The 25,214-nt window shown below is 51.4% G+C and overlaps 2 protein-coding genes across 4 annotated transcripts in view; one reads left to right on the plus strand and one right to left on the minus strand.

The window, feature by feature from the left end:
• Nucleotides 1–4,843, minus strand: part of Bcap31 (B cell receptor associated protein 31) — a 28,755-nt gene extending 23,912 nt beyond the window's left edge. Inside the window, exons 1-3 of one of the 3 annotated variants that reach the window (XM_027921713.2) lie at nucleotides 4,756–4,843; nucleotides 3,505–3,638; nucleotides 1,494–1,594 (exon numbers count right to left, since the gene is read on the minus strand). In XM_027921713.2, the coding sequence (XP_027777514.1) occupies nucleotides 1,494–1,594; nucleotides 3,505–3,596 (193 nt within the window). In that variant the 5' untranslated portion in view covers nucleotides 3,597–3,638; nucleotides 4,756–4,843. Of the gene's footprint in view, nucleotides 1–1,493; nucleotides 1,595–3,504; nucleotides 3,639–3,796; nucleotides 3,953–4,755 lie in introns of those variants that run through there. The other 2 variants (XM_071606728.1, XM_071606727.1) reach the window with 2 other exon arrangements.
• A 373-nt stretch (nucleotides 4,844–5,216) lies between these two features.
• Nucleotides 5,217–25,214, plus strand: Abcd1 (ATP binding cassette subfamily D member 1). The gene is made up of 10 exons (XM_027921714.2): nucleotides 5,217–6,532; nucleotides 9,451–9,631; nucleotides 15,754–15,890; nucleotides 15,961–16,129; nucleotides 17,120–17,214; nucleotides 19,967–20,112; nucleotides 20,596–20,741; nucleotides 23,343–23,427; nucleotides 23,634–23,759; nucleotides 23,864–25,214. The coding sequence occupies exons 1-10, from the start codon at nucleotides 5,633–5,635 to the stop codon at nucleotides 24,096–24,098; spliced, it is 2,220 nt and encodes a 739-aa protein (XP_027777515.2). The 5' UTR covers nucleotides 5,217–5,632; the 3' UTR covers nucleotides 24,099–25,214.

Consider the following 25,214-nt stretch of genomic DNA (forward strand, 5'->3'; position numbering starts at 1 on the left):
TGGTTACCTATGGGACATGGGATCATGGGGGACTTCAACTTCCCTATCTTTAATTTCTCCATCTTTTCGGGGGGGGGGGGGGGGGCGCGTACTTGAGATTTAACCCAGAAGCAACTTACCACTGAGCTACATTCATAGTCCTTTTCATTTATTCTGAGACAGGTTCTCTCCAAGTTGTTTAGGGCCTCCCTAAGTTGCCAAGCCTGGCCCTGAACTTGCAATCCTCCTGAGTCACTGTGCTTATAGGCAAGTGCAACCATACCCAGCAATTTCTGCATCCTTAATAATAACTTTATACTATTTTGTAATCAGAAAAACAAGATTAAAAATATCAATTCTCACATTGTTGTTGCAATCCAAGAATGCCATCATCCTAAAGACCACATTGACTAACATCCGAGAGGAGATTGGAGTTGGGGGGAGGTTGAGTACTACAACCCAAGGCCCACAGCAGAATCCAGCCCCACCCCCAGGTTGGGTCCCAGCCCAGGTAGTTGGACCCTACCTCATCACCTCTACTCTCCCAATCACATCTGATATAGACCACTCCTGGTGAATAGTGCTGGCGAGCGCTGTAGCTCATGCTAGTTATACCTATAACCTTTCAGTAGTTCTACTATTAATACTTATACCTGCAGAAGATCTGCAGATGTCTCTAAATTATGTCTCTAAATCATAGTCATATGTCTCTCTAGAACTCACAGCAGACCCATGATCCCCAAAAAGAATGCTTTGCCAGCTACCAAAAGGTCTCTCTGGTAAGCTAGCTTTCCTAGTGGTAAGCTGCACTAGAAAACAGACACTATGGCTCTGGTTTGGGGAAGGGGCAAGATCCTGAGGGAATAAGCCCAACATGGCCCATCCTTCCTCCAGTTCTTGCCCTCTCCCCAAACTAAAAGCAAGCATAGACTCTCAATTCAAAAACTCTGTAGCCTGGCTTTGCAGCTCAGAACCAAGATTGACACAAATATTCCCAACCGACTCCTGGCTCAGAGGCTGCTCAGGGAGAGAACCCTGATTGAAAAGAGCTGCTTCTAGAGAGCTTGCCAAGTATTTCAAGAACAGTGAGGTATGTGAGCAGCTGGCACCTACGCTATATGCCTGGGAACTGGTAGGCCACACCTGGCCTGTTCAGAAACAGTCTTGCCTGAACAAATCCCACGGGCCCCAAGACATCAGGAAAGAGAAATACCCAATAATGTAGCTAGTGGGTGGGGCTCTGTACAGTCCTCGGACCTATGTCCCTCACACTATGGCAGAAATGCTGGGCACCAAGGGACAGAAGTACTCAGTACCTAAGCAAATGTCACAGCTCTCAAACGGGACTGCTATCTGCAGCAGAGCCAAGCAAATGATCAAGGCACTTATATCAGTCTCTGTCTCTGAGAAGCCAAAGCTGTTCTCTATATGTCCAAAGTGGCACAGGGTTTTGCAGCAGAGGCCATGGCACAAGGCGTGTGACAGGCAGTTGCCCCTAGACCCAGCTCACTCACCAATGACCAGCAGCACAAGGATGACAATGAGAACTACGAAGAAGGTGTTGCCATAGGTCACTACTAACTCCACCAAACGAGACTTGAAAATCTTCTGCCATCTGTAAAGGAAATAAAAAGCATAGGAACTAAAATCTCTCTCACACACACACACACACACACACGAGATGTAGGCCCTAAACAGAACAGAAAACCAGCTGTTCTCCTGTGGCCAAACAGCCCATACGAAGTCAACCTCAGCTGCCTGTAATTCTCCAATTAATGATGTCCCTTCAAGAGTGTTTAATAAGCCAGGAGTGGTGCTGCATGCCTGTAATCCCAGGGGCTCGGGAGGCTCAGGCAGGAGAATCCCAAGTTCAAAGCCAGCCCCAGCAACTTAGTGAGACCCTGTCTCAAAATAAAACAGAAAAGTTCTGGGGATGTGGCTCAGTGGTTAAGTGCCCCTGTGTTCAATCCTTGGCACAAAAAAAAGGGGGGGGGAGGGTGTTAATAAAAAGATGTCTGCCCACATACAAAAAAAAAAAAATCTAAAAAAAAAGTCTTAAAACACAGGCCTTCTCTAGTGAGGAGAAACAATTTTCATCATATCCTGTTTCACAGTATTTAAGTGTTTGCCCTATACAACTGGTATTTCTTTTTTTTTTTAATTTCAATATTTATTTTTCAGATTTCGGCGGACACAACATCTTTGTTTGTATGTGGTGCTGAGGATCGAACCTGGGCCGCACGCATGCCAGGCGAGCGCGCTACTGCTTGAGCCACATCCCCAGCCCCACAATTGGTATTTCTTTAAACTTTCTATGTGATAAATTTTGGTTTGTCTAGCTCTTCCCACTCGATTATAAAAACACTCCAGAGCTGCCACCATGTCCATCCCCAAATATTGTGGGATGTGGAGAATTATCTTCAGAAATGTTTACATATTGTTAAAATTAGCAAGGCACCCTCATTATCAGAGGCAGCGTTTAAAAGCCCAATTGTTTTAACAGTTGCTTTGTTACAATCAGGAGCCAACAAGGTTCTGACTTGGCATCTGGTAAGTCAGTCTGTCTTACTCTGCAAGTTCCACCCATCCACCCCCCTTTTGTTTCTGATATGTGATTAAAGTCAGGGCCTCCTCTATGCAAAGCAGAGCCCTACCTTTGAGCTATACCCCATCTCTTCTTATTTTGAAAAGAGGTCTTAAGTTGCCAGGCTAACCTGGAACTTGTAATCCTCCTGCCTCAGGCATTTGCCACCACCACTGTGTAGGAAGGAAGAAGTTTGCCCTAGGAAGCTTCCCAGATTACAGCTTCAAGGGGCTCTACCATTTCCTGCTAATCTGTGCACAGATTTGGTTTGTAGCAAACAAAAGCATTGCTTAGGTGATATTGCATTTTTCTTCAGGCCATTACATCAGGACTCTATTTTTCATTAAAAAAAATGATAAAAAAGATATCTGTGGCTACTTAGCCTTAGTTGTTAACATTCAAGTTTAGACAAGGATAATGTGTTTGTGTTCTGTGTGTAATTAAAAATTAACTTCAAATTAACTTTTAACAGTTCCTTTGCTCATTAAAAGGGAATATGGCTTCATCTTTCACAGGCTGAGTAATGCTCATGAGGCTACTATGCAATGCCAGTGAAGCTAGTTAGGACAAAAGTCAGCAAATCAGCAACAACGTGACCCAGTGGTGCAAGTGTTCTGGATCCCACACACAGCCAATCTCCTCCGCAACCTGGGGCCCAAGGGTAGGCAGTAGGAGTTTGTTTCTAAAACTTGAGATAAATCCTCCTTTTGGAGCATTGTGAACTCCAGAAGATAGGGTGCGTAAGAAAGGAATTCAACAAAATGTGACAAAGCACAATGGTGTGCAGAGTTGTCAGTAAAAAACATACCCATGCCACCTCCAACCCAGACAGGTTCTACCTGTTTTAATCTGGCCCCAATTCCAGGGTCCACCAATGCTGCACATGCACAAGCCACAGGGCTCAGTGGCAGGCACCCTCCAGCTTGCTCCACAGGCCATACCTTTTGGGAGAAATGAAGGGAATGCAGAGAAGCAACACAGCAAAGACCTCTGCATAGAGGAAGGTGGCAACTGCAGTCCACTGCAGACTCATCCTGTGGTTAGCAGGTTTCCAACAGAGATGTGAGCTTGTTTCCTAGCAGGGAACAGAAGGAACGGAAGCTATGAGAACTGGGCAACCACTGACCTCGAGATTAGGTATTTGGAGAGGCTAGGGTTGCCACTCATCACCCTGGACCCCAGCACTCTGCTTCAGAGCCCTTAAATCACCGGCTAAATCGGGATTCAACGGACCGTAACTACTTGGCCAATGGCGTCCAACCGCCTGACAAACTTCCGCTTACAGGGACAGTTACTTGCCGCCCTCCAGCATGTGTGTTAACACGTCCAGAGCCACCTTTGTTGACGATTCCTTTCCCTGGGGAGTCCCAGAGACTCCTTGGGCCTGTTTAACTAAGAAAACGTATTCCATAAACAACAGTACATGAGCAGGAGGAAATCCTCAGCACCCACTGGGCTCCCTTCCCAGGCAAACTGCACCGTGCTGCAGAGGCTGGGCATTTTTCAAAACCCTGCTACAGCCAGCCCCGGGACCACAGTATTTTAATAACTGCACCTTGCGGCCACCACCCACTCCCCCACAGAAACAGGGAGTCCCTTCGGTCCCCAACCCTTCCGACCCATAGATAAAAACACAGCGCCTCCTTCTGGAACCATTTTCAGGAGCTAAAAAAGCCTTTCGACTATTCCTGCCTTCCATGGGGCGGGAGGCCTCGAGGTGCCTTGAAAAGGCCCAAGAGAGCGACTCCTAGAGTGCAGGAGTCAGGGCCAAGAGCAAACTCAGGTCTCGATTGAGCATCCCAAGCCCTCATCCAAAGAAAGTTCCAGAAGAAGCGAGTCTCCTCGAAGCCCTAGTGGGTCACAACGCCACCCAGCTCACGAGCCGCCCACGCAGCATCAGGCGGCCTGGGAGTAGCCCTGGCCCGGCACTCTCCCAAAGGCTCTCCCAGAGCTCCTACGGGTGGGGTTCGCCACCGTCCCCTGGCCCTCAACCCCCGAAAGCCCCGCTCCAACCGTCGCCGCGGGCCCATTTCCCTCAGCCCAGCCCTCTCCCACACTCCCTTGTCGGCCCCAGATCCCTAGAATCCGCAGACCCCTCGGTGTCTCCACGCTGCTGGTCCCTCTCCCTCGCTGAAGGGATGGGGTAGCCTTCGCAACCCCGGAGCCCAGCCAGACGCATGGACCCCACTCACCGAGTTCCTCACAATCCACGCACACCCTGCCGCAACCACCAAAATCTCTCACCACAGTCCCAGCCCCGCCCCTTTCCCGCGGCCGGAAACCGGAAGTTCCTACAGGGCCACGCCCACCAGCCCTCGCGAGGCCCCGGCGGCTCCTCCCACGGCTTCTTCCCGCCTCGCTCGCCAGATTAGGGCCTGTCTCCAAGGGCTTGAGAGGAAGCGGCGCCTCGCAGCGGGCAGCTGTCCGCGGTGCCTTGGGCACTCCGGATGCACAGGGGGCGGGGTGGGGCGGAGCCTTGGCGGGAAAACAAGGGCAACTGCTCTAGCCAGCCGGGTCGTCCCTCGTCTCTGTGGTGGGGGGCGGGACCGGCGTGCAGCGAGAACGGGGTGGGGCGCCCCGCGCCTGGACTCCGCCTCTCGCCCCTCCTCCGCCTCCTCTCCTTCCCCTGGCTCGCCCCTGGGGAGGGCTGGATGGGTGGGGATTCTGGGCCGGTGGCGGAGTCACTGTCGCTTCAGCCAGGCTGCGAAGCGGACGGACGCACCCCGTGCCCCGGGAAGGGGCGCCACCAGGGGAGGAGGAGGAGGGGAAGAGATACCCTCTGCCCGAGATCTCTCGAGGCTCTCATCTCAGGGGCTAGGGGATTGACAGGAGAGGGAAGCCAAGTTCCTCTATCTGATCTGCGTGAAGAGGCCGCGACCCTGGAGGGCCCTGAGCCCACCCACATCAGGGGCCCTAGGACCACCCCGAGGGCCTAAAGCGACAGTCTTAGGGACCACTGCAAGGTTACCAGTTGCCTAGACAACGAGCCTAGGGGTCAGCAACAGCCCTTTCCAGCACCTGCCTCAGGCATCACTCCTAGCCCCAAGCGTGCCTGCCAGTCCAGGTGACATGCCGGTGCTCTCCACCCCACGGCCCTCGCGGGTGACCATGCTGAGGCGCACAGCTGTGGTCCTGGCCCTCACAGCCTACGGAGTCCACAAAATCTACCCTCTGGTGCGCCAGTGCCTGGCTTCGTCCAGGGGCCCTCAGGTGCCGGCTGGAGACCCCACGCAAGAGGCCCTGGGGGCCACAGCGGCCAAGGCTGGCATGAACAGAGTATTTCTGCAGCGGCTCCTGGTGCTTCTGCGGCTGCTGTTCCCTCGAGTCCTGTGCCGGGAGACTGCGCTGCTGGCACTGCACTCTGCTGCCCTGGTGAGCCGGACTTTCCTGTCGGTATATGTGGCCCGCCTGGACGGTCGGCTGGCCCGCTGCATCGTGCGCAAGGACCCACGGGCCTTCAGCTGGCAGCTGCTACAGTGGCTCCTCATCGCTCTCCCTGCCACCTTCATCAACAGCGCCATTCGCTACCTGGAGGGTCAGCTGGCCCTGTCTTTCCGAAGCCGTCTGGTGGCCCACGCCTACAGCCTCTACTTCTCCCAGCAGACCTACTATAGAGTGAGCAACATGGACGGGCGCCTGCGCAATCCTGACCAGTCTCTGACAGAGGATGTGGTGGCCTTCGCTGCCTCTGTGGCCCACCTCTATTCTAACCTGACCAAGCCACTCCTGGATGTGGCTGTGACCTCCTACACGCTGCTTCGTGCGGCCCGCTCGCGTGGAGCTGGTACTGCTTGGCCCTCGGCCATTGCTGGCCTCGTGGTGTTCCTCACGGCCAACGTGCTAAGGGCCTTCTCACCCAAGTTTGGAGAGTTGGTGGCAGAGGAGGCACGTCGGAAGGGGGAGCTGCGCTACATGCACTCTCGTGTAGTGGCCAACTCGGAAGAAATCGCCTTCTATGGGGGCCATGAGGTGGGGCAGTTTGGGGCACTGGGCATGTAATAGAGCATGTAGCTGGGAGGCCCAGGGCAGCCAGCTGCGCAGGGTGGGGAAAGCCCAGGGCTGATTGGGGCTGATGCTAAAGGTGCAGTGGGCCATGGAAAGGGGCCTGGGGATGGGTGAGGCCTTGGATGGCTGTGGTCTTAGGTGCAGAAAAGGAAAAGCAGGACAACCGGGTAGGAGCAGGCCTGTGCTGGCTGCCTGTGCAACTCTGATCCACTTCTGCTTCTTTGCTTTGCTACCTTGGTGAGCTTGCCCTGGACTTGGAGCTGCAGATCCTAGCGGTTTGAGACGCTAGCATTCTGGCTCACCCCAGTGCTGCAGCCAGCCAGGAGGAGACTCCTGCCATCTGGGAGCAGAGACAGTAGGACGCAGCCTGCTGCCCAGCCTCTCCCAGGGCCCTTTGAAGGCTGGCGTCCACCAGAGCTGGCCGGCATTATGGGCATGACTCAGCCCAAGCCGAGGTTAACGAGCATCGCCCAGCTCAGCAGCCACTCGGTGGAGGCCGTGGCAGCACTCAGGGTCAAGGCCCAAGGCCGTGGGTCTGCCGAGTTACAGACCAACTTAGCCTCCTACCCGCAGCCCTGGGCTGTGTATGCCTAGCCCCAGCCGCCACCGCGGCAGGACACACTTCCTGCCCACCCGGCAGCAGCCCTGCCCCCAGCGTGGCCGCCCTTCCGCCTAGGTCCCAGGCTCAAGGCTCCCTGGTGGGCCTACGCCGATGGGCAGGCACTGGGAAAGGTTACTCCAGGCCAATGCTCCCTTTATCATTGCAGCCCCTCCCCTTCCTCGTGCCTGGGGTTGCAGCTGCCTCAGGTCTTATTCTCTGCAACTCCATTTTCGGTTCCTGAATGCCTTGGGGGGAGGGGCGCGGTGACATCCAACTCCTAAAGGCCAGTGTGTATTCCCTAGGTCAGGTGGCCTCTTGCCCCAGGACCCTGTCTCATTGGTTGCACATCAAGTAGAGAATCAGGGTTGCATCTGTTTTTTTTTTTTTTTTAAAAGGGCTTGTCCCTAAACTCTGAACTTCAGAGACATTCCGGGTGGGATCAGGTTTCAGATTAGGAGAAAAGTGCCTGGCCTTCTTCGGTATCCCCTCTCCTGCTTCCCTCTTCTCCTGCATGCCAGGCTGCAGGGCCTTGGCAGGCAGCCGTGGCCTTGGGTGAGGTGCTTGGCACATCACCTGCAGCTACATCGTCAGCCTTGGCTGGCACTCCTGCCAACTCCCAGCACGAGCCTGGATCATCAGGGTGCTCAGAGGAGACGCAATCACTTCAGGAACAGGAAATTGGGCCTGAGAAAAGCTTAGCTATGGGAGCAGCACCAGGTGCTAGGGGCAGGTTCTTTGAAGGACTTCCTCTGGCCCTGGCTTCAGGAAGTCATTCATTTGTCAGGGTGGAGGGCCCTGTGTGCATTCTTGGCCAGTCTGGATAGGCCTCAGCTGGAAAGCTGTGTGGGGTGACAGGCCCCCAGAGGTGGGTTGATTGCCCTTGCTGTGCAGGCATGTAGCTCACTCAAGTCCCACTGGCTGATGTCCCATGGACAAGGGCCTGGGTTCAGATCAACAGGTTAGGACAGAAGTGACGGACTGGGAAAGGTTACTCCAATGGCCGAACAGCAGAGTATTCTCCTTTTACTAGGGTTTCAATGAGGCCGCTCATTTAAATACACACACATGCACACAACCTCTTGCTTGAGAACAAAGTAAACCTTTCTTAACAAGTCAAAGCATCATTTATAAGAATCTGGTTCTCCTAACAGCTCTGCCGGTGTGTTCCACATTCCTGTACTGCCTGCTTCCTTCAGGCAATGTGAGCTTGGGCAGAGCACTTTGTCTCTCTGGGCCTCAGTGTCCTACAGTGGACATGAGAATACATGTGCTGTGATATGGGTGTAAATCAAATAGATGTGAAAGCACTTGGCAAATGATGCCAAGCTGGGCATCCCTCATCAGTTAAGCATGGGAGTCAGGGCCAAGGCATGTGTACCTGTACTGAACCAGAAAATATAGGACCCGGTAGCCACCTTGCCAGAAGCACTTTCCAACACCTCTGTCCTCCCTACCTATCTGACTGCTGCTACCACTCAGTTCCCTACAGAGGCACCTACCCAATCCTGACCTAGCAGGAAGTAGTAGCCAATGCACAAGGGCCTACCCATTGCTGAGGGAGGGAGAACCAGGCTGGGATGCAGACCGCTGGGGAACATACCCTCCTGGTTTGGGTGGGAAAAAGCAGTGCAAGTTTCTCATGGAGAGGAACCCTGGAAAGTAGCCGGAGGTTGTCAAAGCCAAGAACACTACCTTTTGCTCTCCTGTACTGCTCTTTGCTTAGTTTAGGGTAGAAAAGTTAGAGCTAGCCTGTGTGGTGTCACATACCTGTAATCCCAGTGGCTCAGGAGGCTGAGGCAGGAACATTTCAAGTTCAAAGCCAGCCTCAGCAACTTAAGTAGGCCGTAAGCAACTCAGTGAGACCCTGTCTCTAAATAATGTATCAAAAAGGGCTGGGGATGTGGCTCAGTGGTTAAGTGCTCCTGAGTTTAATCCCCAGTACCAAAAAAAGAAAGAAAAATTAGAGCTGATGGGGGTGGTGCTGAGGGAGTCCAGAGCCCCTCATGCAGAGGCCACCCAGGGTACAGAGAGGGGAGTGGTGAGTATACTAGCTACAGAGATAGTGGGAAGAGGGGACAGGTACTACACTATGACTTCAGGCAGTCCCTTCTCATCACCACTACCCACATTGGGACATGGCCTCACCCCAATTGTAACCCCCACCTCTTAGCCTGGTCATGGCCATTAAACGGTGAAGTATGTGTGAGCAGTACTTGGAGATTCTCACCATCACCCCCACAGGAGTTGCCACAGGGCCTCTTGGTATGTGTCATCCTGGCAGGTGGAGCTGGCACAGCTGCAGCACTCCTACCAGAACCTGGCTTCGCAGATCAACCTCATCCTTTTGGAACGTCTGTGGTACGTCATGCTGGAGCAATTCCTCATGAAGTATGTGTGGAGTGCCTCGGGCCTGCTCATGGTGGCCGTCCCCATTATCACTGCGACTGGCTACTCAGAGTCAGGTGAGAGCCGGGGCTCTGGGAAAATGAGACAGGGTCCGTTTTTTCCTGTAGTACTGGGTGCTAGGTTTGCAAGGACCCAGTGCTCAGCTGGCCGCCTCCCCATTTGACTGGGGATGTTGAGCCCCTGATGGCATCATAAGATTTACCAGAAGTCAAACTCTTTTCATAGCTCCTTGTTGCCATTCACCCAGCACATTCCTTGTACTGCCCAACCGAGCCTGGGACCACAACCCAGGAACACTGCATGCCACTCCACCATGTACGTGCACCCTTGCCCACCTGTCCTCAGCCCAACTGTAACTTGGAGGTGGGAGGATTTGGAGAGTACCTTGGGTGAGCCCCTTCATGGGCCCAGCCTTGGTTTTCCCACCTCTAAAGTAGTTCTTGCAGGTTTCAGAGGATAGAGATCTATCTCTCTTCCCTGAAGCCTTTTGGGGGAGCAGTAAGCCCATCCTGTTATTGGTCAGGTTGTCTTTGTTCCCATTTTGTTCCTTTACTGGTTTGCAGCTCATTCATTTTGATTTCAGACTTTCAGTAGTTACTCTTGAGAAGTTTCTAAGTCTCAGGTTAATCAATATCTCCCTTCTTCCTAGACTTTAGAACATAGGACCTTAGAGAACCAATCCCCATTGCACAGCTCAGCATGAAGTTTGGTTTCACATGGTTTTTGTTCTTAGCTATGCTTTAGCTGCCACCAGCTAAATGGAAAATGAAGCAAAGTCCCTTGGGTGTGTAGACTTACCTGCTTGGCATTCAGTCATTATACCTCAGTCTGCCTCTCCATGTTCCATTTCCTTCTTCCAGGTAGACATTTTTAAAAAGTTCTTTCAGGATGCATTTCAACCTGGGACATTCTCAATTATTTTGTTGTCTGCAGTTGTCTTTATTCCTGAGCTAAGTTTAGGTTGGGTACAGAAATATAGGTGGAAAGTTAATTTCTCTCAGCCCTCTGTCGGTATTCCATTGTCGACTCACTTCCATTACTGTTGGAAAAAAAAAAAATCTGTGATTGGTTTAATTGTTAGTAACCTCCATTTTCTCTCTGGGTGCCTTTATAATTTTCTCTTTCCCTGTAGCATTCTGCGTTTAGGTGTAGGTTTCTGTTTCTCCTGCTGGAGACTTCTGTATCCTTCGAAAATTCAGGGTTTTCAGTGTTCTTTCTGCTCACTAATTCTCCAGCTCACCAGTTTTTAATCACATCTAAGTTGAATTTTTTTTTTTTACTTCTCATTGACTATTTTCTATAAGTTCTATTTGATTCTACTTCAGATAGAAATTTGAAACTAGAACTTTTCAGATTGAAATTTTAAACTGTTTTTGTATCTTATTTGCTCCTCTTTTGTCTGCTCCTTTTATGCTGCATATCATATTAGTCATGCTTATTTCACAGTATCTATCCAAAGACTTGATGATCTGAAGTTCTTGGGGGTCTAATCCACCATCATCTTCCCTGCTGGTCCTCACTCATGGTGGATCATTCCCTTGTGAGAATAGCTGTGGCGTCCATGGAGGGTGTAATTCCTGTGTGCCTCTCTTCTTTTCTTTTGGGCACGCGCACCAGGGGTAATTAACTAGTTGTAGGTCATGTTCATGTTAAGCTCTCAGCTTGGGCAGGAAGAGGGTGGTTCCAGGGCTTGGAGGCAATGTTCATTTGAAGCCCAGACATATAATTACCAATTCTTAGAGAAGACCTTTTGCTCAGGGCACCTAGAACCCAGGCAAGGTTGGTGAGACTCCCTGTCTTCTTCCCATCTGCTTTCTTTCAAGCACAGTTCTGCTTTAAAAGGTGTTCTAGTTTAGCTAGTTTGATAAGAGGGTTTTCAGTTATACATATATGTATCTAAGCCTGACTTGTTTTAGAAACCGAAGTCTCTCCTATTTTTGTTCCCTCTTTTTTTTTCACTTTGGGGCTTGCATACCTTCAGCTCCGTGTCCCTCTCTGGGTGACACCACCCCCAACCCTCCCTTCCAGAAAAGAAATCTGACTCGGGGGTTCTACATGCAAAGGGACGCTTTGATTCAGTCATGGGTGCCTGGCACAGCCAGCATACCTGGCCCATGGCACATGGAGCCAGCCATGAGGAAACCAACTAGGCTTGTAGGAGATTCAAAGACGGGCAAGTTACTGCCAGGCGTGGTGGCACACATCTATAATTATAGCAACTCAGGAGTTGGAGGCAGGAGGATGGAAAGTTTAAGGACAGCCTCAGTAGTTTAGCAAGACCCTGTCTTCAAATAAAAATAAAAGGGGCCGGGTGCAGTAGCACACACCTGTAATCCCAGCGGCTCAGGAGGCTGAGGTAGGAGAACCGCAAGTTCAAAGCCAGCCTCAGTAATGGTGAGGTGATAAGCAACTCAGTGAGACTTTGTCTCTAAATAAAATACAAATTAGGGGGCTGGGGTTGTGGCTCAGCAGTAGAGTGCTCGCCTTGCACATGCGAGATCCTGAGTTTGATCCTCAGCACCACATAAAAATAAATAAGTGAAATAAAGGTATTGTGTTCAAGTACAACTAAAAAATAAATATTTAAAAAAAAATAAATATTTTTAAAAAATAAATAAAAATAGGGCTAGGGATGTAGCTCGGTGGCCAAGTGATCCTGAGTTCAATCCCTGGCACCAAAGTAAGTAAGTAAGTAAATAAATAAATAAATAAATAAAGTGGTAAATCACCCCTGGGATCAAGCCTCAGTATAAAAAAAAAAAAAAAGAGTGAACTCCTGCCCCTGCCACCTGGCCCTCATAGCTAGTAACCTTTAGAAAATATACAAAGAATGTTCCCATCCTCCTTGCTGGCCCCACTTATGTCTTAGGGGCCTCCTTGTTATTTTCCTAAATACCACACATTCATGGACTCAGGGTCCTTGCGCCTGCTGTGTGCCCTGCTAGGAATGTTCTTTCCTCTGCTGCCCCTGAGGCTCTGTCCCTTTCTCTGCCAGAGCTTTGCTCCCAGGTATCAGGTAAGCAAGGCCTGCCTTGACCACCATCCCTCTCTCCTTCCTTTCCCCTCTCCCAAACAGCATGTGTCACTTCTTTGTGGAATTCCTCCCTTTCTCCCCGCCTTCCACTGAGAGCTGTATAAGGGTAGAGATGTTTGTCTGTTTTATCCCTGCAGTACCCCTAGTACCTGGAGGCAAGTGAGGGCTCCAGGTGCTTCAAAGAGAGCCAGTGGGAGAAGACAGGCACTTAACTACTAGGGAAGATTTAGATAAGCCTATGTGACAGGCCTGGAGGGCCCAGGAAAGGAACACAACCTATCACCCACTCCAGCCCAGAGGTCTGGCCTGCTCTGCTGCAGCCAGGCCTTCAGCTTCCTAAGGTACTAAAAGGGACCTGCAGGGGGCAGTTAGCTGTGTGAGTTCTGTCTCCAGGAAGGTGCCAGACTTGTGGACCCCTTCCCTTTGTCCACTCTATCAGGACATTGAGGAAGAGGACTTGTATTCCTACCCTTCCTAGAGGGCACTGTGGGAAGAAAGGCTCAGGACCTTAGATTTGGAGGATTAATATTTACCCCACACCCAGTTTATATACCTGGTTTCCTGGGCCAGGCCCCAGTAGGCAATGTGAGGTGCTCTGTCCATCTATTTTTTCCCCTTGCACTATCCCTTTTCCTCCCCTCCCTGTCATTGATCTCTGAGGCTCTCACTTCAGGATCACATATGTCCTTGGATAGTCTTCCTTCCCAGTTCAGTCCCAGGGGCCCTGGGCTCTGGAGCTTCTCTGGTAGTTGCTCACTACTCACCCACCCACACTCCTCATTGCCAGATTTCCAGATTACTTGTGTAAAAACCCTGCCCCTCTGGAGACTCCCAAGGTCAAGCATGGTTGAAGGGCATACAGTGGGATCTAGACTGACAGAAAAGCAGGTTCAGACTGGAGCAGTTCTTAGGAGCAAACAAGATAGCCATTGCCACAGAGGTCAGAGATCATAGCTCAAAGGGCCATGAGGGAGAATGGGCCCCAGGGAGGTCAGGAAGTGAGATATTCATGTTTCAAAGACAGCTCTGGGCATTAGATGAGGAAATCCAGAGGCTGATATGGTACAGTACAGAGGGGCTGGGACAGTCCAGGTGAGAGGAGCTGGTTGTGTCAAGAAACAAAGTCATGTTCCTGTAACTTATTTTCTTAAAGTTATTGAGATGTGATTAACAGACCATGTAATTTAGCCTTTTTTTTTTTTTTTTGTGGTACTGGAGAAATGAACCCTGGGGTGCTCTACCACTGACCTAATCCACAGCCATTTCTATTTGTTGTTTTGAGACAGGGTCTCGCTAAGTTGCCCAGGTGGCCTCCAACTTGTAATCCTTTTGCCTTGCTCTCCTGTATATCTGGGATTACAGGCATGCACCACTGCACTGGGATCAATCAGCCTTTAAAAATGGACAATTAAGTGGGTTTTTAAATATATCCACAGAGTTGTGCAACCATCACCACTATCTACATACAGAACATTTTTACACCCTAAAAAGAAACTGCAGACCCATTATCATTCATTCCTTAATCCTTCCCTGCCCAGCCCCTGACACCCACTAATTTACATTCAATCTATGGATTTGCTCATTCTGGACATTTCATAGAAATAGAATCATATGATATGTGACCTTTTGTGACTGGCTTCTTTCACTGAGCATAATTATTTCAAGGTTCATCTATGTGATGAGATGAATCAGTACATCATTCCTTTTTATAGCCAAATAATATTCCATTGTGTGTGTATATGTTTTTCTTTGCAGTACTGGGGATTGAACCCAGGAGCATTCTACTGCTAAGCTACATCCCCAGCCCTTTTTAAATTTTATTTTATTATGAAACAGTGTCTCACTAAGTTGTTGAGGCTGGACTCAAACTTGGAGTCCTCCTGCTTTAGCCTCCTGAGTTGCTGGGATTACTGACATGTGACACCATTGCCAGCTTGTACCACAATTTCTTTATCCATTCATCCACCAATGGACATCTGGATTGTTTGCACCTTTTGGCTATACTGGATAGTTCTGCTGTGAGCATTTTTATGTGGACATACAGTTTTGTTTCTCGTAGATATATAGCTAGGAATGAAATTCCTGGGTGGGTCCTCTGGTAATTCTAGTTTTAACTTTGTGAGGAAGTGCCATACTGTTTTCTAGAGCAGCTGCACCATTTTATCTCCCATGTGCAGTGGATAAGGGTCCAACCTCTCATCCTGGCAAGTGCTTATTATTTCCCTATTTTATAGCCACACTTGTGGGGATGAGGTGCTATCTCTGGGTAGTATTCGTTTGTATCTCCCTAATGACTAATGATGTTGAACATTTTTTTCATGAGCTTAATGGCCATTGGCATACGTTCTCTGGACAAATATCTATTCAGATCTTTTGCTGGTTGTTTGATTGGGTTGTCTGTCTTTGGTTGAGTTGTAGAAGTTCTTTATGTATTCTGCATACTACACCTTTACCAGATATGTGGCTTACAAATGTTTTCTCCCAGTGCGTATGTTATGTTCTTTCTTTCTTTCTTTTTTTTTCCTGGCAGTACTGAGAATTGAACCCAGAGTGCTCTACCACCAAGCTGCATCCCCAGTCCTTTTTGGGGGAAGGGGGTTGGGGACCAGGGATTGAACTCAGGGGCACTTAACCACTGAGCCACAACCCCAGCCCTTTTAAAACTTTTTTTGTTTTGTTTTGAGTCAGGGTCTCACTAAGTCTTTGGGGTGTCACTAAGTTGTTGAGGTTGCTCTCAAACTTACGATCCTCTTGCCTCAGCCTCTTGAGTCACTGGGATTACAGGAATTCACCACCATACTGGCCCTGTTCACTTTCTTGATGATGTTCTTTGGTGTCCAGAAGTGTTGGATTTTGGTGTTGTTCAATTAATCTATTTTTCTTTAGTTACTTGTGCTTTTGATGTCATAGTTAAGGAACTGTTGCCATATCCAAAGACATGAAGTTTTATCTTTGTTTTCTTCTGATTTTATAGACTTAGCTCTTATACACATCAACCTCTGATCCCCTTGGAGTTAGTTTTGGTATTTGGTGTGAGGTAGGGATCACTCTTATGTGCATGTATGTATCCAGCTTTCTTTCCCCTGGTGGCTCATTTTGACTTTCCACTGTCTCTCCTCCTCCACCCCTTCCACTGGTGGGCAGACTCGGAAGACATGAAGAAGGCAGCCTTGGAGAAGGAAGAGCTTGTGAGTGAGCGCACAGAAGCCTTCACTATTGCCCGCAACCTCCTCACAGCTGCTGCAGATGCCACTGAGCGGATCATGTCATCCTACAAGGAGGTAACCACAGCACAGCCCCCACCCCTGCCAATAGCTGGCCAGAGCTAAGTCCATGCTGCTCTTCTTACAGGTGACAGAGCTAGCTGGCTACACAGCACGGGTTCATGAGATGTTCCAGGTATTTGAAGATGTCCAGCACTGTCGTTTCAAGAGACCAGGCGACACAGAGGACAGTCAGGCATGGTGTGGGACCATGGTACGATCTGGTGTTCGTGTGGAAGGGCCCTTGAAGATCCAAGGTATGGTGGTCTCCCCCACGCAGAGCACCCCCTCTCATCCCTGCCTCACTACTTGCTGCCTGGGCTTTGTTCCCATCCTGACACTCAGGGATTATCCAGTCTATCCAGGAGAGAGGGCTTCCCAGCAGGGTCATTGAAAACTTTCACCAGGTTTAGTGGGGTCCCTAGGGAGGGTTTCTCCAGGAGAGATGCTGGTTCAGCAACGTGCCTTCTTAGAGTCGTTGCTGCCAGCCAGACTGCTAATGCAGCCTCCTGAGTGCCCTGGATGAATTATTGGTTAAGAAAGTGGGGACAAGGGTGTGTAGCCAGGCATGGTGGCATATGCCCATAATTCAGGTACTCAGGAGGCTGAGTCAGGGGAGGATTGCAAGTTCCAGGACAGTCTTAGCAATTCAGAGAGATTCTATCTCGAAATTAAAAATTTAAATGGCTAGGGATATGACTAGTGGTAGAGCACCCGTGGATTCAATCTCCAATATCAAAGAAAGGAAGGAAGTGAGGAGGGAAAGAAGAAGGGGAGGAGGAGGAAGAAGAAGAGAAGAGAGGAGAGAAAGGCAGGTAGTCCTTGAGTGTAGGGGATCATGCATCCATGAAGGGCAGCCAGAGAAAATTCAAGGCAGTGTGCAAGCATGGAGCGAGAGTTTAGCCAGCTGTCAGATTACAATAATACAATAGGAAGAGGGACCTGGACATTGGAGTTGGCTTTGACATGGTGCCAGGAGGGTAGAGCCATAGAGCAGGAGTAGACACTCGATGCCACTGGTTCCAAGAAGACCACAGGGTGGCAGCCCACACACAGTACTAGACACTAGGAAAGGGGAGATCTGCCTGTCAGAAGGCCTGGCTGTTTTACCCAAGGACCTAGTACTGCACCATGCCAATTGAATATACACTGGTTTGCTACTGGGGAAGCAAGGGAGGGCAGCCAGGGGCACACAGAACCCACCAAAACACTGCTGCCTATCCTCTCTCCTTGCACTCTTTCTGCAGGCAAAGTAGTAGACGTGGAGCAGGGGATTATCTGCGAGAACATCCCCATCATCACGCCCACAGGAGAGGTCGTAGTGGCCAGCCTCAACATCAGGGTAGGTCAGTGGGCTGGGAATGTGATAGAGTACTTGCCTGGCTTATGTGAGGCCCTAGGTTCCATCTCCAGCACAAATAAATAAGTAAATAAATAAATAAAAATCACAGGTTGAGCAGGGAAAGCGTGCCTGATGAGGAAGTGCTTATCACGTAGACTTAGTTGACAGGTCCAGGATACATGGCTTTGGGTCCTGGCCATCTGCCATCTGCAAGCCCAAGCCTTTGGCTTCCCATCTGACTGTGCTGGCAGTAGCCATTGTCCCCAGATGTACATGGCAGATGGGTCAAGGTCAAGATGAGAGACCAATGTGCCTCTGTGTTCTGAGGCAATAGAGTCAGAGCTGATAAAAGAGACTAACTATCACCAAGATTGGCCAAGTGTTTCTAGTCTGATTGTTGCCAGCTTCCAAACATCCTGAAAGAGCCAAGACTTGGGGGCTCTCATTCCACTCCAGCTGCAGGGGAGGAGATTGCTGCTCTCTCTATCTGGGGCCCTCTGCTCTCCAGGCTAGGTACCTGTCCCATCTGCTTTGAGAAGCTCCCTGTACAGGGTCTATGTGGTGGGCACAGAGCTATTCACTGAGGAGTGCTCTCAGGCCCTGGAGAGGTTGTGGAATGGAGTTTCTGGGAGCTAAACCATCTACTGATCACCTTTGTGCCCAATCAGGGCTTTGGGTAAGGGCAAGGAGCAATGGAGTAAGAGGAAGAATGAGCAGGGGAATGGGGAGGAAGTAAGAGGGATTCATTCCTTTCTTCATTCATTTGACCAATGTTCCCTGAACTCTGGGCTGAGTACTGGAAACCAGAGATAAATTAGGAGGCCCATGCCCTCAAGGTGTCCTCACTCTGGGGGGCACTACAGTGTTACAAAGGACCCCAATTAGACAGCTGTCCAGAGTATAGCAGGGGCTGAAAAAATAATGGTCACCATCCTAGGGGTGAGTGGAGGTCCAGTGAAGCTTCACTTAGGAGTCACAGACAGGAGGATGGGTAGACATGACTGGAACAAAGGACTGAGGGAGGAAGCACCAGGGCCTGCCATGTTCCTGCAGGGAAGGGCAAGAGGAGGGGGGAGTGCCTAGGCCTGGAGGGGACGAAGATGGGAGAAGGCCCCTGAGAGCCAGATGGAGGCAGGGCATGTGTCACTATCCAACGTAGCACAACACAGTGATGTGATCCACATCACCCCTAGTATTGGTCACTCTAGGGGCTGGGGAGCAGCCAGTTGCTAGTGGATCCAAGATGAGTGGTTTCCAGGCTAACCTGGAAGAAGCCCAAGGAGGCAAAGATCCTGAGGTGAAAAGGGACACAGCTGGTTAGAAAACAAGGCCAGGGGAGAAGGGGCAGTGGCGGGTGGAAGAGCAGGGGCAGAGTCCTGAGTGATCCTGTAGCCCTCTTGTCTCCTCTTGCCCTCTGGAGTTAAGAGTCACATGATGGTGTGAATGTTCTGGGGCTGGCCTACAAAGTTACCACAGACTGGGTGGTTTTAGCACCAGAAATGGACTCTTCCCAGTTCTGGAGGCCAGATGTGTACATCAAGGTGCTGAGGTGCTGGCAGGATGGGTTCCCTCTGGGGGCTGTGTGGGAGAATCTGGCATGGGCCCCTCCCAGCTTCTGGTTTGCAGCAAATCCTAGGCGTTCCTTTGCTTCTGCTGCACCACCCCGACCTGTCTTCACATGACGTCCTCCCTCTGCATGTGTCTGTGTGCAAATCTCCCCTTCTGGTAAGGACACCAGCCTTGTTGGGTGAGAGGCAACTCCAGTAGGACTGCCTGTTAATTTAACCAGTTGTATCTGCAACAACCCAATCTCCAAATAAGGTCACACTCGGAGGGAGTGGGGGTGAGGATTCCAACACATGAATTTGGGGGACAAAATTTTGACTCATTACACTGCCCAAAGTAAACCAAATGCTAGAACCTTAAATCTTCCCAGGAGCCCTGTGCATGGTGTTGTTATCTGTGGCTTTCACGGATAAGGAAACACACACTGAGAGAGGGAAGACACAATGTGTGACCATGCTGGTGGTGGCCAGGGAATCTCTGCTCCAGGGTGCCTAACTCCATGCCCTGGGTTGTCCCTAACACCTGCCAGCTCCGGTGCTCACTGTGAATCTGGCAGGCTGGGACAGAGCCTCGCTGCACTCTGACCCCTCCTTCCTATGCACCACATTTCCCTAAGTACAGCACAGATAACGCAGCAGGCTAACCAGGAACCTGGAGGACTCTGACGTGCTTGATGCTAAGCCCACGGGCCACAGAGGCATTTTGTGTCCCCCTGGCACCTGTGGACGTGAAGAGGACTATGGGGGCAGGGAGATGGGCAGTGGAGATTTGGATTGTAAGTGAGAACTGTAAGGAAAGTGTCTCGCCCTGGGCAGCTCCTAAAAGGGATTGGGGCTCTTGATCCTGTGCTTGGACTCCCAGTGAAGTGGAATTTAGGGTAACATTGACTGTCTTGGAACACACCCTTCCTCTTGTGCTGGCCTGTGCTTTCTGGGCATACTGGGACCTTAGGGAACAGGACCAGGTCTTGTCTATTTCCTTGCATGTTGGGCCAGGTGTTCGTTTAGGGCTCTGGATGCTGGACCCCATCCCTCTGATCCTAAAATCCCTTACCAAAAGATTGAGAATGGCCTGTCTGCCAGCCTAGGACAGAGGGAGCCTTCTGAGGCTAGGAAGGAAGCCACAGGGTGTGACAAAGGAGGCCCATGCCTAGGTGTCACAGTCTGCTGCCTCGCTGCCTCTGCAGGTAGAAGAAGGCATGCACCTGCTCATCACGGGCCCCAATGGCTGTGGCAAGAGCTCTCTTTTCCGGATCTTGGGCGGGCTCTGGCCCACGTACGGTGGTGTACTCTATAAGCCCCCACCCCAGCGTATGTTCTACATCCCACAAAGGTAAGGAGGCCAGCCACAGGAGAGGCCTCCCCAGCAGGCTGCTGGAGATGGAGCCCTGTTCCCAGATATCTGTGCCCCACCTCTTCCCACCTGTGCACTTGGAGGCTTACAACAGAGGTCCAGGAAAATATTAGAATCTGCCCCTTAGGAAAAGATACAAGACATTATCTCTGAGCTGGTCAGGGGCTGTGAGGCCTGTGCCCTCCCTTCCCACCCCCATCCGCTCTGTCCATTTAAGATCTGGGTGGGAGGGTTGGTGCACGGGTACCCACAGATGTTGGGGGGTGCACACACACTGTATGCCTGCACGTTAATGTATGTGTGGTGCGCATGTTAGTGTGGGTGGGTGTATGGGCATGGTGGGCATGTACCACCTAGAAGGCTCTGTGTTCAGCCAGGGCCACCATAGAGCCCACTCAGGCACAGACACCCTCACAGAAACAGGGCCACGCTGCCCTCAGTGAACACTCAGCTTTCCCACAGGCCCTACATGTCCGTGGGCTCCTTGCGTGACCAGGTGATCTACCCGGACTCAGTGGAGGACATGCGGAGGAAGGGCTACTCCGAGCAGCAGCTGGAAGCCATCCTGGACATCGTTCACCTCCACCATATCCTGCAGCGGGAAGGAGGTAGGGGTGGGGCTGCTATCCAGTTTATCATCCACTGCAGGGAGCAATCAATTGCCCTTTGTTCCAAGACCCTGATGGGGAACCTGTTGCCACCCCCAGCCCAGGGGGATGAGGATTATCTCAGCAAATAAGAGTCCAAAGTGCTTGCTGCAAGCCCCACCTACCAGGAAGGACAGGCAGTAAACAGGTAGCCCCAAGGGGACTTTCAACAAGGCTCTCTTTAGGAGCCCCGGACACCCTTTCTCAGAGAAGAGAGGCCTGAGCCAAGAACTGTGGAACATTAAGAAGTCACCCAACCTGGGAACCAAGGGACTGCAGGGCAGAGTATAGCATAGGCTCTGTGGCAGGGAGATGCTGGCTCACAGTGGGCCATGGAAGCCTGGACTTGCCCTGAGAGGCATCAAAAGCCCTTAGAAGGGTATAGTCAGAGAAAGTGACAGGTTAGTTTTGCATTTCAACAAGATGGCCCTCCTCCAGGCAATGGGCAAGTGCTCTGGCCAGGCTGTGTATGCAGAGGCTTGAAATGTGGATGGGGAGAGCAGAGTCAGAGGGGACTCTTGGAAGAGTCCTTAGGAGGGAGGGACAGCTGGCAAAAGAAGTTGTTTCAGAGAAGAAAAGGCTTATGGAGGGACAGTGCTTGTCTGCAATGTCCATTGTGCCCAGGGGAAGAAAGAGAGGGCTGCCCAACTACAGGCACAGAATGGAGGCTATCGCTGAGTTTCTTAATGAAGTCTAAGCATCTGGGTTCCGTTTCCTGCCTCCCCCACTTAGATAGAAGATGCCCTTGCACAAAGACCTCACTTCTCTGACTCTTCACCTGCAGCATTAAATGCAATAACTCCTGTGAGGAGCACTAGTGCATTTTCAAAAAATGGCAGGGGGTATGAGGATTCAGGAAGATTTTTCCCCAGGTATTGTCACCTGCCCATACAGAAAAGGGGAACAAGAGGTGAGGTTACTGCAGCTCTGCTCACTTCGGAGCTTCATCCCCATATTTCCCCTGGCCTGGCCTTACTTCTTTTGTTCCTGCCACCTTCAACCTGGAAGGACATCCCTGCTCCTGCCCTCTGTGGTGCCCCTGAAGGCCTAGGACCTGTGGCTAGTCATCACAACCTACTAGGATTGAGTTTAGCTATAACAGAATTATGCTGTCCCATAGTGACTCAAAAGTTTAGCCTACTGTGCTGAGTCCCAAAAAAAAGTAGGCCACAGTTGGAGGGGGTGGCCCCTCTCTGTGCAGGCTCTGGGAATCCAGGCTATTCTATTATGTATGGCCTCCATTCCCAAAGTCACTTCATGATCCAAGACAGCTGGGGCAGCCATCACATACATGTCCCCTACTATGAGATAAAGGAAGTAGAGGGGAGAGGCTTGCCTTCTATCTTTCAAAGAAGGTTCCATCAGCTGCCACATGTGTGACACTCACATTCCTATCCCATTGTACAGAATTTAGTCACACAGTAATACCTCACTGCAGGGCAAGCTAGAAAGTACTCTTTTGGGGGACGCAGGAGTACTGGGCATTGAACTCAGGGCACTTGGCCACTAAGTCACATCCTCAGCCCTATTTTGTATTTTATTTAGAGACAGGGTCTCACTAAGTTGCTTAGCGTCTTGGTTTTGCTAAGGCTGGCTTTGAACTTGTGATCTTCCTGCCTTAGCCTCCCAAGGCCCTGGGATTACAGGCATGTGCCAGGGTACCTGGTGGAAAATAGAATCTTGATGGTTTGATTCTGAGCTGCCACGTGCCCTGGCAAAACTTCTAGTCCTGTGGGAAGGCAGATGGATGATAGGAGAGGAGGCACCCCTTCTGCACAACCATCCTGACAAATCACCCTACTCATCTGCCTGCTCAGACAACCTGGAAGCCCTGCCAAGGCACTGGCACCAGACCATGCTATGTAGCTCAGTCCTTCCAGCAAGGAGCTCCATTCAGGGGAGACCACTCTGTCCATTCCTGGGGCTCTCTGCCATGGGCATCTGCTGCCCACTGAAGGAGGTATTGGCAAGCTCTTCATTGGCACCCCACTGGGGCTACACATAGGGAGCCTCAACAACAGAAGTGCATCTTCTCCCAGTTCAGGAGGCTGGACATCCAAGTTCAAGGAGTTGGCAGGGCTGATTCCTTCTGAGGCATTGAGGGAAGAATCTGCTCCAAGCCTCTCTGCTTGGCTAATGGAAGCCATCTTCTCTGTCTCTTCATACTGTCTTCCACCTCTGCTTGTCTCTGTGTCCAAACTTCCCCTTTTCATAACACACCAGTCATATTGGATTAGAACCACCCTAATGGTCTCATATTAACTAATTACACCTGCACTAACCCTATTTCCGAAGAAGGTTGCATTCTCAGAAATAGAACTGTAATATGTCTTTTTGGGGAGGAAGAATTCTGGTCCCAACTCTTTCAGTTATTAAAGTATCACAGACAAGGACACAGCAGAAGTAGGCAACTGGACAAGCTCCTTTGGGGTTCAAATGTGCCCTGTCTTTCCATCATCCTTGTTATCCTAGCTCTCCCTGCATAAGCCCCAGCATCCCTGCCCCTCACACACATGCACTGGGTCCTATTGAATTGAGTGGAGCTCCTTGCCCTCTGGCCAGGTTGGGAGGCCATATGTGACTGGAAGGATGTCCTGTCAGGGGGTGAGAAGCAAAGAATCGGCATGGCCCGCATGTTCTACCACAGGTAAGCCTCTGGTGGTCGGGCCATCTGGGGTGGTCCAAGCCAGTAACAGAGAGAAATTGGTGCTCCCTAGGGCCTTCCTCAAGACAAAGGCACCTTCCAGGAGGAGCCTTGATTCTACCCTGAACGTAGCTGGGTGGGGTTGGAGCCTGGTCAGGGGTTGGCAATGGAGGGTCACAATCTCTCCCTGTTGGCCATCTTCCACCAAGGCCCAAGTACGCCCTCTTGGACGAGTGCACCAGTGCTGTAAGCATAGACGTGGAAGGCCAGATCTTCCAGGCGGCCAAGGATGCAGGCATCGCGCTGCTCTCCATTACCCACCGGCCCTCCCTATGGTAGGTGCCTCAGAGAGGTCCACTCTTGGAGGAGGGGGATGGGGCTGCCACCCAAGGAGGGGAGGGCAGCTACCCACAAACATCCCTGTCCTTCTCCCGGCCAGGAAGTACCACACACATTTGCTGCAGTTTGATGGGGAGGGGGGCTGGAAGTTCGAGAAGCTGGACTCAGCTGCCCGCCTGAGCCTGACCGAGGAGAAGCAGCGTCTGGAGCAGCAGCTGGCTGGCATTCCCAAGATGCAGCGGCGCCTCCAGGAGCTCCGCCAAATCCTGGGAGAGGCCATGGCCCCCCAGCAGCCCCCAGCAGCTAGCCTCCCAGGCCCTGGTGTCCCCACTTGATGAGGACCCAGTCCCTTGGCCCTCCCCCTCCCCAGGCTCTCTGATCACATGAAGGAAACTGCAGCTCCCACCCTGTCCTCACAGGCCCTGCATGCCTTTACCTCTTCCTGGCCTCCTTGCTGGGGGTTCTGCCCTTTGTAGAAGACCCCAGGAACCTGTCTTCTTCCCCATACCACCACCCCCAGGCAAGTAGGAATGGAGGGTGGCACCCTACTTCCTGCCCCCAATTGTCCATCACTCTGGGGGCTGCTCTACAGTAACTGTCCTGTTCAGGGCAGCAAGTCCTTTACTTTTCTCTGGGGGCGGGGTGGTGAGCCCACAGTCCTGACCCTGCACCTATGTATGGTTGAGCCATACACAGGAAGCAATCAGGGACCCCTCAGGCCCCTGCTCACTGCCACAGCCAGAGACTTGGCAAGCCTGGTGACTGTGTGTCATCTGCCTCCTGAAATTCAAGTTCCTGTTATTACCTCTTCAATACCTTGCAGACCCCATGGTCCTTCCTTCTATTGCCACCTTCCAGGGTAGCCAGCCAAGGCCCCTGTTCCAGGAAGCATCTTTCCTGCCATAGAAGCAACCAGATGGGGCCCAGGGCCAGCCAGTCCCATGCGTGCATCTTCTCCCCCATGGTGGTCGCAGAGAGCCCTGGGGAGAAAGAATGGCTCAGCATTCCTCCCAGCCACAAGAATGTAGCCTGGCTGGTTCACTCCCTTGCTTTCTCTCCTTCTACAGCCTAATTTATTGGATTCCCTGTTTGTAGCCATCTAAATTGCCAATGTGAGCACCCTGCCAGCAGGGGAGGCCACCAGGCGCAGTCCCTCCAGCTGCCCAGCCTCTGAGGCCACAGGCCCTGTTCCCACGGGTGCCAAGCCTGGCCCCCCCACCAGCCTATACTGCCAGCCGCCACTGGGGGGCGTGCTCTGCCTGCCAGGGGGAGTAAGGGCACAGTGTTTCCTGCTCAGTGCCAAAGAGGGGTCCTAGGGGGCGCTGTCTCTACCAAGCCAGCCCTTGCCAAGAGAGACCCCACCACCGCTGTGTGCCTTTCCTGGGCCCTCAGCCCGTGGGCGGGGGCACCCCCCTTAGTCCCCTCAGTAAAAACATCCTACAGAAAATGCA

The sequence above is a fragment of the Marmota flaviventris genome, chromosome X, assembly GCF_047511675.1.
Source record: "Marmota flaviventris isolate mMarFla1 chromosome X, mMarFla1.hap1, whole genome shotgun sequence".
NCBI lineage: Eukaryota > Metazoa > Chordata > Mammalia > Rodentia > Sciuridae > Marmota > Marmota flaviventris.

What these genes read in the sequence shown, in the direction of transcription:
- Abcd1 (XM_027921714.2), top strand. Translation starts at nt 5,633, where the DNA reads ATGCCGGTGCTCTCCACCCCACGGCCCTCGCGGGTGACCATGCTGAGG. An exon ending in TGGCCAGCCTCAACATCAGG is followed by an intron (nt 17,215 to 19,966) that starts GTAGGTCAGTGG and finishes CTGCCTCTGCAG; the next exon opens with GTAGAAGAAGGCATGCACCT. An exon ending in ATGTTCTACATCCCACAAAG is followed by an intron (nt 20,113 to 20,595) that starts GTAAGGAGGCCA and finishes GCTTTCCCACAG; the next exon opens with GCCCTACATGTCCGTGGGCT.